The 16,043-nt window shown below is 43.3% G+C and overlaps 1 protein-coding gene across 2 annotated transcripts in view; it reads left to right on the forward strand.

The window, feature by feature from the left end:
• LOC117361545 (ecto-NOX disulfide-thiol exchanger 2-like) overlaps nucleotides 1-16,043 on the forward strand; it is a 323,082-nt gene that overhangs the window by 287,417 nt on the left and 19,622 nt on the right. The window contains exon 13 of one of the 2 annotated variants that reach the window (XM_033947012.1): nucleotides 6,011-6,128. The exons of the other annotated variant lie outside the window; for it this stretch is intronic. Within the exon in view, the coding sequence (XP_033802903.1) occupies nucleotides 6,011-6,128 (118 nt within the window). The remainder of the gene's footprint in view (nucleotides 1-6,010; nucleotides 6,129-16,043) is intronic. 2 annotated transcript variants of the gene reach the window in all.

Genomic DNA, 16,043 nt, shown 5'->3' on the forward strand with positions numbered 1-16,043 from the left:
GAAAAAATATGTAGGTCAGTCATAATTCATAATAAGTATTACTATAATGCAGTAGAATCCGCCCATTTTCAGAGAAAACATAGAATCAACATAATATATCAAAATATAAAGGACACTCCTGTCAGAAAGCAGAAAGAAGAAGAATAGAGAGAGATATAAGTAGAAAGGGTGAAAGCTAGAAGTATCAGCATGTTTTCTGCCAGAAGAAAGTGAGAGAAAGAAAGAAAACATAAATATAAGAGCAAATATACTATTAGTAACAGCATATTGTAAGGTCAGAAAGAAATGTGACCTTACTATCATGTTTAAAATAATACAGTTTAAGAGTGCTTCTGTGAGCACGTAGAAATAACTCATATAGAACAACTTACTTAATTCACACTCATTAAAGTTTAGGGATCTTAAAAGTGGTGTGCTTGTTTATAAAACTATAAATTATATAGTCATATAGGTTATATCAAGATAACATAAAGGCAAATCAAGATATTGAGAGTTCAATGTGTCAGTGTATTTTCAAGGAATCTAGGAATACGGCCAACTCTTCAGGATCAGTGTAAGATGTAGTATGGTTGTTATAAGTTACTTTCATCCTGGCTGGGTACATAAGACCATATTTGGCTCCGATATCTTTAAGTTTCTGTCGGTGTGAGAGAAATGCTTTTCTCTTTAAAGCTGTAGTTTTAGCTAGATCTGGAACAATGAAGAACTTTTTGCCTTGATGTAGTAGTTGAGATTTAGATTTAGCTGCTGTTAGAATTTGGAGCGTTTGTTGAGATCTGAGCAGTTTGGCCACTATGGGTCTGGGAGATGAGGCATATGAAGAAAGGTGAGACGGTACACGATGAGCTCGCTCTATTTCTAGGGGAGGTGAAAAGACAAGACCCAGAGTAGTAGACAAAAGAGTAGAGAGAAAGGAAATCATATCAGATCCCTCCGATGATTCAGGCAGTCCAATGATCCTTAAATTGGATCTTCTGTTGCGATTAGAAAGGTCTTCAAAGTTTCTTTGTAAATTGATAATAAGTTTATCATGTTTAGTTACCGTTTCTTGTAGTGATGATATGGCTGATGTTTTTTCCTCCAGGGCGTCTAAACGGTGTCGGACATCTACAAATTGGGAATTAATTGCCTCAATTTCGCCTCTTAAAAGTTTGATTTCTTCAACTTGTTCCTGAATTATTCCCCTATTTGATCTTATTTCTTTCAGGAGCAGGTCTAGTGAAGCCTCATCGTTTTTCGGTGCCATTTTCTCTGGCGTGTTCAGATCAGGTTTCAGCTTCTTCCCTCCAGTCGACATGGATGGAGCATTTTCGTTTTTCGCCGATTTTGGGGGTGACATATGGATTTAAGCAGTTATAAATTGGTGAAATTGCAAAGATTATTATTATTTATTTATTTTTAATTATTTTTAAAGCACTTTTTAATCAATTTCGAGTGTGAGTGAAAAGGAGTAGTTATTTCATGTATGATCTCTGTGGCGGTTAGGCCACGCCCCTTAGTGATGTTGGTTTGGGTTGATTGAGGTGTTGGTTTAAATTAGGTTTTAGTATGTTGTTTGTAATGAATTTTCTCATTTGTTGTGAAGTCTTGAAGGATCAGGTATTGTGGTTAGATTATATGGCGAATTGTTTATGCTTCGCTCAGCCTTAGCCGGCGCGCCGAACGGCTATGCGCCGTTAAGCAGCCAAAATTAAATGTCCCGGCAGGGGTTGGGGGCGGAGCAAGCTCGCACGCCCAGCAGTAAGACAGCGTCGGTGCTTTAGTGTGGCTGACAGCCTCTTCTGCGTGGAATCTTTCGGGTTGGTTCGGGGTCGCGAGGGCTGATTTAAAGGAGCAGCAGCAACGGCTGCTAGATGGTTTCCTCTGTGTGAGCAGCCAAAATTAAATGTCCCGGCAGGGGTTGGGGGGCGGAGCAAGCTCGCACGCCCAGCAGTAAGACAGCGTCGGTGCTTTAGTGTGGCTGACAGCCTCTTCTGCGTGGAATCTTTCGGGTTGGTTCGGGGTCGCGAGGGCTGATTTAAAGGAGCAGCAGCAACGGCTGCTAGATGGTTTCCTCTGTGTGAGCAGCCAAAATTAAATGTCCCGGCAGGGGTTGGGGGGCGGAGCAAGCTCGCACGCCCAGCAGTAAGACAGCGTCGGTGCTTTAGTGTGGCTGACAGCCTCTTCTGCGTGGAATCTTTCGGGTTGGTTCGGGGTCGCGAGGGCTGATTTAAAGGAGCAGCAGCAACGGGTGCTAGATGGTTTCCTCTGTGTGAGCAGCCAAAATTAAATGTTTCAATTCAATTCAATCGTCTATAATTGCACCATCTTCATTTGGTGAAAAGGTAATGAAATAAACTTCAACAAAATCTTAAGTGTTCATTATAGTGTAGAACAAACTCCCCCCCATTTTTGGTTTTTTTTTTTATAAAACTCATGAATTGACGTAGCAAAAATTTGAACTTGACTTGACTTGAATAAAGGGGTAAGAAAGTTGTTTCACTCCTGCGGGTCCTGACGCGTTTCGCCAGTGGCTTCCTCAGAGAACCCCTATTTGCTGGCTGTAATCAAAGAGTAAACCTTCTCCTCTGTTCCCAAAATTACATCACTTCCTGTACCCGCTTTGGTTACAAAAACTGAAATAGTTACAGTTCCTATTTTTTGTTTTGTTGATTAGTTCTACACTTTGGGAACTTAGTGTTTATATCTTTACCCAGTAGTTTAGTTGGGGGTCCTTCAAATAATGACATAATTATTACATTACATAAATATTTATGAATTGCAAATATACTCCAGTAGAAGTTCAATTCGATTTAAAAGTTAAGAAGAGACCGGCCATATCCAGAAATTACAATCTTACATTAGGGGTCAAGGCCCGAAGTGGCCTTGGGCAAGTTTAAGAGGCCCTAGGTATCTCCCTAGACCTGTTACAGAGCCTAAAATGTAGGCAAAAAGTTAAAAGTAGATGCATCCAGTTGAGCTGATCGTGACAAGGGAATTCCTGATCAGCTGAGCCAGCAGCTGTGGTTTTATAGAGTCCTGCAGATTCAGCTGATCGGGAGGAAAATACCCCTACTGCAATCAGCTGAGCCATCTGTGGCAGAGGATCCCCGATACACCCCCCCAAAAAAAATCAGCAGGAGGAATGCCCACTTCCTCCTGCCATAGGCCCCCTGAACCACTTACACCCCCCAATCCAAGATTGGCAGGAGGGATGCCCACTCCTTCCTGCCGCCGGCCTCTCCTAAACCCCTGACACACACCCTGAATCTGAGATTGACAGGAGGTATGCCCACTCCCTTCTGGCACCGGCTCCTTCAAACCCCTAACATCCTACCCAACCATGACACCTCCCCAAACCTCAACATCCCACCCCGACACCCTCCACCCCTTACCTTTCTGAAACAAGGCCAGCTGGAGGGATGCCAATTCTTGCAGGCCTGCCTCTTCAAAATTGGATGCACCAGGGAGGGGCCTTAAGCCTCCTGCCTAGCACATCATGGGTTGCACTGGGCATGGCCTAAGATTTCAATTGGGCCAGATGAGTTTTAGGCCATGCCCAATGCATCCCATGATGCATTGGGAAGGAGACCTAAAGCCATGATTCTTAGGCCATGCCCAATGCATCCCATGATGCATTGGGAAGGAGGCCTAAAGTCATGATTGGCCCAGGTTCTTTAGGCATCTGGCCCAGTCAGGGCCTTAGACCACTCCGCAGTGCATCCTAGGGGAAGGCCCGCCATTTTGAAAAGGCGGGCCTGCCGACCGGAAGAGATAGGCATCCCTCTGGCTGGCCTTAATTTAGAAGGGTATGGGGGGTGGAGGATATGGTGGTGGGATGTTGAGGTTTGGGGGAGTGTCAGGGTGGGGGTTTGGGGGTGTAAGATGTCACAGTTGGGTGCAGGAGATCAAAGGGGCCAGCGGCAGGAGAGAGTGGGGGGGTCACCTACCGCAGTGAGCTCAGTTGATCATGGCAAGGGCATTCCCCCCCCCTCAATAAGCTTAGCCAACAGGAGTCCTGATGGTTAGGCTGATCGGGTATTCCCTTGCTGTGATCAGCTGATAGCCAAGGGATACCTCAGCAAAGATAGATGGCTGAGCTGCCTATCTTTGCGATCAGACTAAGGTACAATTTTCTAACCAGCACTGGTGACACTGACGCCGGTTAGAGAATCAGTGGTTAGGCATTAGGGCAGACATGATTCTGCATAGGCCGCGGTACCCAATTCTTAGCTGCTTCTTAGGTGCCACCGAGACTGGTGTCCTATACAGAATCAGGCCATGAAGCCATCTACGCAATGTGCAGCGGCGGCAAAAAGGATGAACAGAATGCTAGGAATGATAATGGGGATCACGAAAAGATCGGAAAAGATTATCATGCCGCTGTACCGGGCCATGGTGTGCCCTCACCTGGAGTACTGCGTATAGCACTGGTCGCCGTACATTAAGAAGGACACGGTACTACTCGAAAGGGTCCAGATAAGAGCGACTAAGATGGTTAAGGGGTTGGAGGAGCTGCCGTACAGCGAAAGATTAGAGAAACTGGGCCTCTTCTCCCTCGAACAGAGGAGACTGAGAGGGAACATGATCGAAACATTCAAGGTACTGAAGGGGATAGACTTAGTAGATAAGGACAGGTTGTTCACCCTTTCCAAGGTAGGGAAAACGAGAGGGCACTCTTTAAAGTTGAAATGGGCTAGATTCCGTACAAATGTAAGGAAATTCTTTACCCAGAGAGTGGTGGAAAACTGGAACGCTCTCCCGGAGGCTGTCATAGGGGAAAACACCCTCCAGGGATTCAAGACAAAGTTAGACAAGTTCCTACTGAACAAGGACGTACGCTGATAGGGCTAGTCTCAGGGCGCTGGTCTTTGACCTAAAGGGCTGCCACGTGTTTGGCCTGCTGGGCATGATGGACCACTGGTCTGACCTAGCAGCGGCATTTCTTATGTTCTTATGAACTATTTATCAGGGTCATAGGTTTTCAGTATCTTTACAAAAGTCATCTTTTAGCATGAGTGAAATATTTTGCAAATAGGTTTTCAGTCTTTACGAAAGCTCTTATAAAAGGGAGCGGTTCTTAGTTGTATTGGTAGAGAATTCCATCATTTTACTGCCAGATATGGAAAAGTTATGGAGTGCATTGTTTTATATTTGATATCTCTAAGATTTGGGAATCTCAATTTCAGACAATTGCTCCTCAGGTTATAAATCTTGTTGAGTTATAATTGTACTAAATTTGTCATGTAATCCGGGGTTTCACCATGAAAGATCAGACAGATTTGCATAAAATGCACATTGGTCTATCTCATGGATATTCACCATGGATTTCTTGAAGACCATATTGACTGGATATGTTCTGAAGACTGGGTTGAGAACCATTATGGCATATTGAGTATTCAAGGTGGTTTTTTTTTTTATTTTGGAGTAGGGGACTGTTATCCTTATCTATTTGTACTTAATCACTTAGAACCAGAGCCAGGGCTAGAATTGAGCAGCATGAGCTTTCATTCACAACTACCTATGGATTGTTTCCTCTGTTTTATCTCTCAACCCCTCCCAATATTACTTCAACATACATAGTCTATTCATTGAAATAACAGTCCTAGGCCAGAGGCCATGCATGCACCAGAAGCCCTTCTAGAAATCTGCTATCATGGGCTTTCTATCAGGCCACTACATGCAACCCGGCCACTACATGCAACCCTTACATACTGAACACTACTTAACCTTCCCTCCTCAGCAGTATCTACAGCCCTGGTTGACTCAGGAAGTAGACAACATAGCAATTTTGATGTGATGTAACTTTCTCCCCATTTTCCCACACAATTCTTGTAAGTTTTAACCCACAATATAAAAGTCATTTTGTACGTCAGCACCAATATTTTATCTGCACATTTATATTATGTTGTACATCGCTTAGCAATCTGAATAAGCGATTCATTAAGAACGAATAAACTTGAACTTGAACATGTGGCTTTGCGATACTCTGTCTGTATTGTAATTATGATGATGGTTTTCTATTGTTCAGGAAACTACAGTTCCTGTACTGTGTGTATCCAGCCAGGATGAGGAAGAGCGTTTACCAGATGCTTCTCTAAAAATAATTAACAGTCCTGGAAAGTCAGAAAGAGAGGCATTACTCATCGGTAAGAAATCTACCTGCCAAGACATACTACTACTATTAATTATTTTTCTAGCACTACCAGACGCACGCAGCGCTGCACAAAGTCACAAAGAAGAAGAAAACAGTCCCTGCTCGAAAGAGCTTACAATCTAAACAGCCAAGACAGACAAACAGGATGTCATGGATACAGTTAAGGGGAACGGTTAATCAGCTGGCTGGGTTGGAGGGCAGAGTTGTAGGGTTAAGGATTGAAGGCTATATAAAAAAGGTGGGTTTTCAGTCTGCTTTTAAACGAGGGAAGGGGCTTGACGGACAAACTCGGGTAATTTATTCTAGGCATAGGGGGCACTTAGATGAAAGGAACGAAGTCTGAAATTGGCAGTGTTAAGCTAAGAGCATCTTATCTGAGGAACGGAGTTCTCTGGGAGGTGTATAAGGAGAGAGAAGCGAGGAGAGATATTGAGGGGCAGCAGAATGAACACACTTGTAGGTCAGCAATAAGATCTTGAACTGTATGCGAAGGCAGATAGGGAGCCAGTGAAGTGACTTAAGGAGAGGGGTGACATGAGCGTAGCGAGGTTGGTAGAAGATGAGTCGTGCAGCAGAGTTTTGCACAGATTGCAAGGGGGAGAGGCGACACTGCGGGATACCAGTTAGAAGTAGATTGCAGTAATCTAAGCATGAGGTTACGAGAGCATTGACAAGGATCCGGGTAGTGTGCTCAGAGAGGAAGGGGCAAATTTTAGTGATTTTGAAGAGATAGAAGCAACAAGTCTTAGCAGCTTGTTAGATGTGCATAGAAAATGAGAGGTCGGAATTGAAGACCACTCCAAGGTTGCGAGCAGAGGAGATTGGAACAATGACAGTATTATTTACTGAGATGGAAAAAGGAGGAGCAGAGGGTTTAGGAGGAAAGAGGAGCATAAGAATAGCCTTACTGGGTCAGACCAATGTTCTATCAAGTCCAGTAGCCGGTTCTCATGGTAGCTAATCCAGGTCACTAGTACCTGGCCAAAACCTAAGGAGTAGGAATATTCCATGCTACCAATCCAGGGCAAGCAGTGGCTTCCCTCATGTCTTTCTCAATAACAGATTATAGACTTTTCCTCCAGGAAATTGTCCAAACCTTTCTTAAAACCAGCTACGCTATCTGCTCTTACCACAACCTCTGGCAATGCATTCCAGAGTTTAAAATTTCCTCCTATTGGTTTTAAAAGTATTTCCCTGTAACTTCATCAAGTGTCCCCTAGTCTGTAATTTTTGACTTAGTAACAAAATCGATCCACTTGTACCTGTCTTGTACATATTTAGTTTCAGATGATGGCAGGACATCCAGGCAGCAATGTCAACCAAACAAGCAGAGACTTTTTCTTGTACTTTAGGTGAAATTTCAGATGTAGAGAGGTAGAACTGAGAGTCATCAGTATGTAGGTGATACTAGAAGCCATGGGAGGAGATCAGGGCACCGAGGGAAGAGGAGAGAGAAGAGAAGAGGTCCTAAGACAGAACCCTGGGATACGCCAACCGCTAGCAGGGTAGCAGGGTATCAAGAAGTAAGCTATGATTAACAGTATCAAAGGCAGCAGACAGGTCAAGAAGGATGAGGATAGAGTAAAGGCCCTTAGATCTGGCCATGAACAAGTCACTGCAAACTTTAGTTAGGGCAGTCTCTGTGGCGTGTTGGGGGCGAAAAACAGATTGTAGAGAATCGAGAGTCTGTCAAGTTGAAAGGAAGTCCAGGCAGCGACAGAGAATAGCATGCTCGAGTATCTTAGATAGGAATGGAAGAAGGGAGACAGGGCGATAGTTGGACAGGCAAGTGGGGTCCAGCGAGGGTTTTTTGAAAAGTGGCTTAACCACTGCATGTTTGAAGGCAGTGAATAGGTTCTCGCCCAAACTCTGCCATCTCAGGACGGATGCATCCAGAGACACTCTTTAGAAAAAAAACGCACACACACTCCCATGCAATCAGTTGTGTATCTAAAGAGGTGTATGTTTATTCAGTAGGCATATCTGCCTAGTAGAGGGCTAATGGTAAGTATAAATTCAAAGTACAAAACAATAATGCTTACCATGCAAGAGAGAAGGATAAAACTTAATAGTTTATTTTAACACGCTGGGGATATCTCAGAACGCCACTCCAAACAAGAGATGTTAGAGTAGCAGCACTCCTCACCGACTTCACCCAAAACGGGCTCTGTTCTATTTTATCCAGCAATTTTATACTTAGAAATTTTTATTTTTTGTAAATTTTATGCAAATCATTTATCTTTCTATTATCATTTCTTCACTTCTTCTTTCTATAATTTTTCATTCTTATAAAGAAGTTACAGCACTTAGCTTTTGTGTGTCATAATCAGAGGGTAAATGTACCGCCTTCCATCAACGCGTTTCAAATTCTTCATCAGGATGGGGCAAGTACTTACACTACAACCAAAGCCATAAAGTCTCATATTAGTTTCTAAATACAATCTGATTCTTACTTAATAACATACTATATAACTGACCTGATAGGTTCCACCACTCCATTCATAAATAGGTCATGCTGCTGATTAAACATGGCCGCGGCGTTTTCAGACGCCATCTTATACTCCTCCCTCATGACATCATACTCACAACAACCACTCCCTACGTGCAATTGCCTAATTTGAATTTAAAGCCGTACACACATTAGTCAAGACAACTTCACACACACGGTATCAAGATCTCATATATTTATTCAGAAAGCAGCATCCAATCGCTTGTTTCATTCAGACCATGAGGCTACATGCTGTTTAACACAAACATCCATCTTAACTCCTTCAGATTCAAACTCCACTCATAATTACCTCATAATTTTTGGTATCAAGGTAGTTTTTATAGACAGATACATGGGATTGCTATGGGAGCATCTTTGGCCCCCTCTCTGGCTGAATTAGAAGAACATCATTTATATAGGTCCCAATATTATCCATATATTCGTTTATGGAAGCGATTCCTGGATGATGTGCTGCTGATCTGGACTTCAAGTAAGGAATCCTTAGATGAATTTATAAGATGGTTAAATCAGGTCAATGATCACATTCAATTTACGGCTACTATAGAGAGTAGAAATTTCATTTTTGGACATCACAATAATCAAGCACCATAAGCAATTGATAACTATCATTTTTCGCAAACTGACTGACAGAAATAGCCTTTTGAGGTTTCATAGTTTCCATCCTTACAAACTGAAGACTAGCTTACCTGTCAGTCAGTTCCTTAGATTGCGAAGAATCTGCTACTCTTTAAATGAATTTAAAAAACAGGCGCAGGTCATGAAAAAAACGGTTTCAACAAAGGGGTTATCCCAAGGATGTTATACATCAGGCTTACTTGAGAGCTAAATATGCTCAGCGTCATTTATTACTCCAATATCAACATAAACCCACTGCTGAATGTACCTTCACTTTCGTTCAGCAGTACTCTCCTCTTGCCCCTAAGATAGGACAAATTTTACAGAAACATTGGCATGTGGTCCAATTAATAGATAAATCCTTTGAGGAAGCTCCATTGTTGGCCTACAAAAGATCTAAAAATATAGGAGAATATCTGAATGGTCCATTTGAGAGGCAGTCAGAGGATTTTAATGGATCACACAATGTGTGTGGTAATTGCCAATGGTGCCAATATGCGATGATTGGACATTGTTGGCATCATCCCATCACAGGGAAGAAATATAGGGCTAAAGAAATTACGGATTGTAATTCTTCGAATGTTATTTACATTATAAAGTGCTCTTGTCCAAAAATTTACATGGGCCGTACAACTCGATCTATAAAAATTAGGCTCACTGAACATAAGTCCCTCGTTCACACACATAATGAGACTGCTCCCATAGTCCTCCACTGGATATCAAGTAAACATCAGTTGGCAGATCTAAGGTGGAGAGTGATTGATATAGTGAAGATGGGCTGGGAGGGAGGTAATTATGAACGGAGTTTGAATCTGAAGGAGTTAAGATGGATGTTTGTGTTAAACAGCATGCAGCCTCATGTTCTGAATGAAACAAGCGATTGGATGCTGCTTGCTGAATAAATATATGAGATCTTGATACCGTGTGTGTGAAGTTGTCTTGAATAATGTGTGTACAGCTTTAAATTCAAATTAGGCAATTGCGCGTAGGGAGTGGTTGTTGTGAGTTTGATGTCATGAGGGAGGAGTATAAGATGGCGTCTGAAAACACCGCGGCCATGTTTAATCAGCAGCATGACCTATTTATGAATGGAGTGGTGGAACCTATCAGGTCAGTTATATAGTATGTTAAGGCAGATTGTATTTAGAAACTAATATGAGACTTTATGGCTTTGGTTGTAGTGTCAGTACTTGCCCCATCCTGATGAAGAATTTGAAACGCGTTGATGGAAGGCGGTACATTTACCATCTGATTATGACACACAAAAGCTAAGTGCTGTAATTTTTTTATAAGAATGAAAAATTATAGAAAGAAGAAGTGAAGAAATGATAATAGAAAGATAAATTATTTGCATAAAATTTACAAAAAAGAAAAATTTATAAGTATAAAATTGCTGGATAAAATAGAACAGAGCACGATTTGGGTGAAGTCGGTGAGGAGTGCTGCTACTCTAACATCTCTTGTTTGGAGTGGCGTTCTGAGATATCCCCAGCATGTTAAAATAAACTATTAAGTTTTATCCTTCTCTCTTGCATGGTAAGCATTATTGTTTTGGACTTTGTATTCAGTAGGCAAGCACATATATTTATAGTCCCCCCTTTGTGCATGCGCATTCACAAACTAGTTATGGGGATTGTTTCTGAAGAAAGCTAAGTTTCGTTTCCTAGAAAAACTAAGTTTCATTTCTTATACATGACATCATCTTACAGGCAAGCAGGGAGGGGGGAGGGAAATTCCAAAGCCAGCACAAGCAGTCTTAGCTACAGATAACAAAGAGAAAAAGGTTTTGTGACTTCTTTCAGTGCAACGGTTTCTGAGCATTCATATGTAGCAAAATAGCTTGCAAAGAATATACAGTATAATACTACAGGCAGCAGGGACAGCATGTTTGAAGGCAGCAGTGGAAGCAGATAGATTGAGAATATGGCATATGGGAGAGATAACAGTATGTGAGATGGGGACGAGTAGAGTGGTGGGAATAGGGTCTGAAGGACATGTAGTAGGCTTGGCTGAAGACAGAAGTTGTGTAGTTTCTTCCTCTGTGATTTCAGAGAAGGAAGAAAAGTCAGCAGTAGTTGACAGAGGGACAAGAGAGTGGGACCAGGAGAAGCTTCCTGAGTTGTTTGGGTGAAGGATGAAAGGGAAGTGCAAGACTGAAGTTCAGGAAAGTGGATGGTGGGTAGGGGATATGGATTTGACTTTGTAATGAATTCAAGGGCAATCTTGCAGACTTTGTCATGGCAGTAATCAGCTATAGTCTGAGGAGAGAGGAGGGGTCAGAGAGGGAGCGCTTTGAGGAGGGAGTTAAGCATGGCAAAGAGACGACGGGGGTTGGAAGAAAGGGAGTTATTTGGATGTAGTAGTCTTGCTTGACCCGTGTAAGCACAGAATTAAAGGAGGTCAGCTTAAATTTAAAGTGAAGAAAGTCAACATGTGTGCGAGATTTGAACCCTAAGTGTTCAGCATAGCGGGTACAGGAACGTAACGCACACTGGGAGTGAGCCAAGGTTGAGGTTTGGTATGCCTGACAGAGTGAGGAACAGGGGGAGCAAGGGTGTCCAGAGCAGAGGAGAGAATAGAGTTGTTCAACGAGACAGCCTTGTGGACAAACTTGGATAACATAGTGGCGGCAATGAGAAGTGAAACAGTAGTTGAGAGCATGGAAGGATCGAGGGCTTGAAGTTTTCAAAATCTCTTGGAGGTGACTGGGTGTGGCGGAGGGGGAGTAATGGTGAAGGTTATCAGATAGTGATATGAGATGGGAAGCAGTGAGGTAGAGAAGTTAGAGAGAGAGCAGTTGGACATATCAAAACTAACATGTTTGGAGACGCTGCTCCACAAGAAAGTTAGAATTGAAGGGTTTATTTCCAAAACTCTAAGTCCAATGCAACTAATATGGACTTAGTGGATGTTAGAAATAATGTAATGTAATGTAATGTAATGTAATGTAATTTATTTCTTATATACCGCTACATCCGTTAGGTTCTAAGCGGTTTACAGAAAATATACATTAAGATTAGAAATAAGAAAGGTACTTGAAAAATTCCCTTACTGTCCCGAAGGCTCACAATCTAACTAAAGTACCTGGAGGGTAATAGAGAAGTGAAAAGTAGAGTTAGAGGAAAAATAAAAATAAAATAAACATTTTAACAAGACAGCATTGATCTAAATACTTTGGAAGGTAGAAGAGAGGAGAGAAAGGAATAGAAGCAGAAGGGGGAGCCGTTGAACAGTAGAATTCTGGAGAAATTTAAATGATAGAAATAGAACAAAACAAAGACAAAAGGCAAAACAATAGATAAGATTAAAGATAAATCATAAGCTGGAAAGAAAAATAAAATAAAACTTTGTCTTCAATCCACGGTTTCAGCGTCAGTGATGAAGTGGAGCAAGTAAGTTTAGGAGGAGCGATTGACGTTTCCAGAAAGGGCTTCTTCAGGGAAGAGACTTGGCAGACAGTCCCAGGATGCCTATGTCTCCTCCCCTGCATTCCCTCCCCCTGTCTCCTCCCCTGCATTCCCTCCCAGACACACTGCCCGTGCCCCAGCCGCTCCAAGGAGGCTGCCCCAGAAGAGGATTCTCTATTCTGCGGGAAAGCCGCCCGGAGCCGACAGTCGATCTTCTTAGCGGATTGCATGGGGGGAAGAGTTCACACTCTTGGTAGGATCGGGTCTGTGTGCTCTCGGTGGTTGTGGCTGGTCTCGTTGCTGCTTAGGTGTAAAAGCAGTTGATCTCCACTGCTGCTGATATTTAAAAGCAGGCAGATTGATCTCTCCAATGGACTGCAGGGGGAGGAGTTCACACTCCTGGCAGGATCGGGTCTGTGGGCTCTTGGTGGTTGCGGTAGGTCTCGCTTGTATGTAAAAGCAGTTGTTTTTCTACTGCTGCTGATATTTAAAGCAGGTAGATTGATCTCTTAAACGGGATATAATGTGTTTTTCTCTTGTCCTTCAGTAGTATTTTGTATTGTTTGTTTGTTTTTTCCAGGCGGTTTTCGTGTGATCTAGATTAGTTTTTCTCCTCAAATCAGGTCTTCTGCTCCTTGGGTTATTGGGATGCTAAGAGACAGCATGTACTGTCCTGGCTGGGAGCTCTGGTCATCATAGCAGGGTTTTAGAAGGTGCATGATCCCTAGCCTAGACTGATTCTGGTATAACCAGGCTAATGCATGGGGCGAGGCATATACAATGGGGAAAATAAGTACATTGCAAACTGAGGCTCATGGTTGTAGATCCCAGCCCTGATCGGTTCTGTTGAAGAGGAAGTGCAAAGGAGCAACGAGGAAACTGCCTCCTTACCCCCCCCCAAGCAAAAGAGTATATTTTTAGGAGCTGGAGTTGTATGTGAAGAATGCTTCCTCGGTCACCTGCTGGCACTGGGGAGATAATAGAAAATTAGGGGGGGGTAGTCCCATACACAGCGACATCACTGACCTTTTCCAGGCTCTGCCTCCCTATCTTCTGCAATGCGAGGATATCTCTGTGGATCAGATATCCCAAAGTAACAACTGACTGAATGATGTGTTGCTTCTCCTGGCCCAGAGCCCACAGTACCATCTGTGCCATCTGGGTAAATTCTGTGGGAACTTGAAGATGCTGGGGACAGAAGGCTGGAATATGGACTCAGGGACTGCAAAAACAAACCAGAAGGGCCCAGTAGCAGCATCTCAGTGCAGGAAATGTACCATCCCCACAATTCATAGCTCTCCCATGAGGGCAGAGTGAGCTGTGTCATTTGCTTATGAGAATAAAATCCTATCTGGACACATCAGAAACATGACAAATGCCTGCTATGAAAAGCAAGGCTGAGAGAGCCTTTAAAGAGGTTAGATGGCCGGGTCACCAATGGCTTCATTACACAGCAGACTGACTCCCTTGGTCTCAGCTGGAATGGGGAAAAAGTAAGGAATAATTCAAACGCCTGCATCAGTTTGAACACTGCAGTCTGGTTATACTGGGATCGCTTAGTGCAGTGGTTCCCAACCCTGTCCTGGAGGACCACCAGCCAGTCAGGCCTTCAGGACAGCCCCAATGAACATGCATGTGGCAGATGTTACCTCCATTATATGCAAATCTCTCATGCATATTCATTAGGGCCATCTCAAAAACCTGACTGGCTGGTGGTCCTCCAGCACAGAGTTGGGAACCACTGGCTTAGTGCACATGAGAGGTCTTCTAGAAGCCCCCTGATTTCAGCTGTTTTCCATACGCTTACCGACTATGATACAGTAAAAGATATTTATATTTGAACACAAGTGAACTCATGGTCCCCATGCATGAGTGGGAATGTGCTTTGCATAGAGTCCTGCTCTCCCAGGAGTCTGGGGCCTTCTGCCCCCATAGTCTTGGTATTTCTAGCTTCTCCTTGATGTGTATGGTGGTACTTCTTCCTCCAGTACAGATTAATAAGGTGTTTCAACCATGTGGCTCTCGCTAGCTCTACTGAGCATGTACAGTTCAAACACAGCAGGAGAAAGCACCAGCAAGCACTGAAACAAGAAGAAACAATGTTAGAACCCCTAGCTGCATCTACCTTCCCTAAGTTCAGTGGGCGCAGTAAGCGTAGGTGGCGCCCCCCGTGCCTTCCTTTCTGTGTCTCCACTCCTGCTCCTGCTCCTTCCTGCCTTCATTCCACATTTGAATAAGCCTTTCCTTAGCATCAGCAGCAGATGAATCCAGAGACTGGTGGGTACTTCGTCTACCAGCAGGTAGAGATAGAGAATACTAAATTGAAGTATGCCTTATTGGATGCTCAGCCTCCTGGTCTCTCAATATACTCTATCTCTAGTAGGTGGATGGATGTATCCTTACCAGCTCATGGTCTCTGCTGTTTAGCTCATGTTCTGGCCCAGTTCAGTTGAGCTGAGGGGTGTCTGGCTTTAGAGCAGGGGAGCCCACACTTTTTGGGCTTGCGAGCTATTTTTTAAATGACCAAGTCAAAATGATCTACCAACAATAAAATAAAATAAAAAAACACAAAGCACACTGTACGCATAGAAAATGTTAATTATCATTCCTATTCCAGGGTTTTTCAAAGAGGTCAAAGCAGATTACTCTATGCACTATCACCTCAGTAACAACCATACAAAAATAGACAAATATACCTCCCTCCCTTTTTACTAAACCACGATAGCAGTTTTTAGCGCAGGGAGCTGCGCTGAATGCCCAGCGCTGCTCTCGACACTCATAGGCTCCCTGCGCTAAAAACCTCTATTGCGGTTTAGTAAAAGGGGACCTTAGTGTAAAATATAGACAACAGATATAAATTCAGACACATTTTGATCACTAAATTTAAAATAAAATCATTTTTCCTACCTTATCTGGTGATTTCATGAGTCTCTGGTTGCACTTTCTTCTTCTGACTGTGCAAACAATCTTTCTTCCCTTCTTTTAGCCTGTATGCTTCCTCTCCTCCAGACCTCATTCCTTCCCCCAACTTTTCCTTCCTCTTCCCTGCCCTTTCTTTCTCTCTGCCTCCCTTTCTTTTTTTTCTGTTTCTCTTCTTTCCTTCTGTCTCCCTGCCTGCCCTTTTTCTTTCTTTCTCCCTGCCCTCCCCCAAGCCACTGCCACTGCCATTGCCATCGGGGACCAGGACCCAAACACCACCAATAACAGGCCCCAAGCTCTCCCTGCTTCGGCCAACCAGCATTCCTCTCCCTGACGTCAATTCTGCCATCGGGAAGAGGAAGGCTGATCAGCCCAAGATCGTGATCAACCTATTGGGGGAAATGCTGCCGGGTCCTGCCTTCGCGGAAACAGAAAGTAGGCAGGACCCGGCAGGAAG

Source organism: Geotrypetes seraphini, chromosome 5, assembly GCF_902459505.1.
Source record: "Geotrypetes seraphini chromosome 5, aGeoSer1.1, whole genome shotgun sequence".
NCBI classification, from domain to species: Eukaryota; Metazoa; Chordata; class Amphibia; order Gymnophiona; family Dermophiidae; genus Geotrypetes; species Geotrypetes seraphini.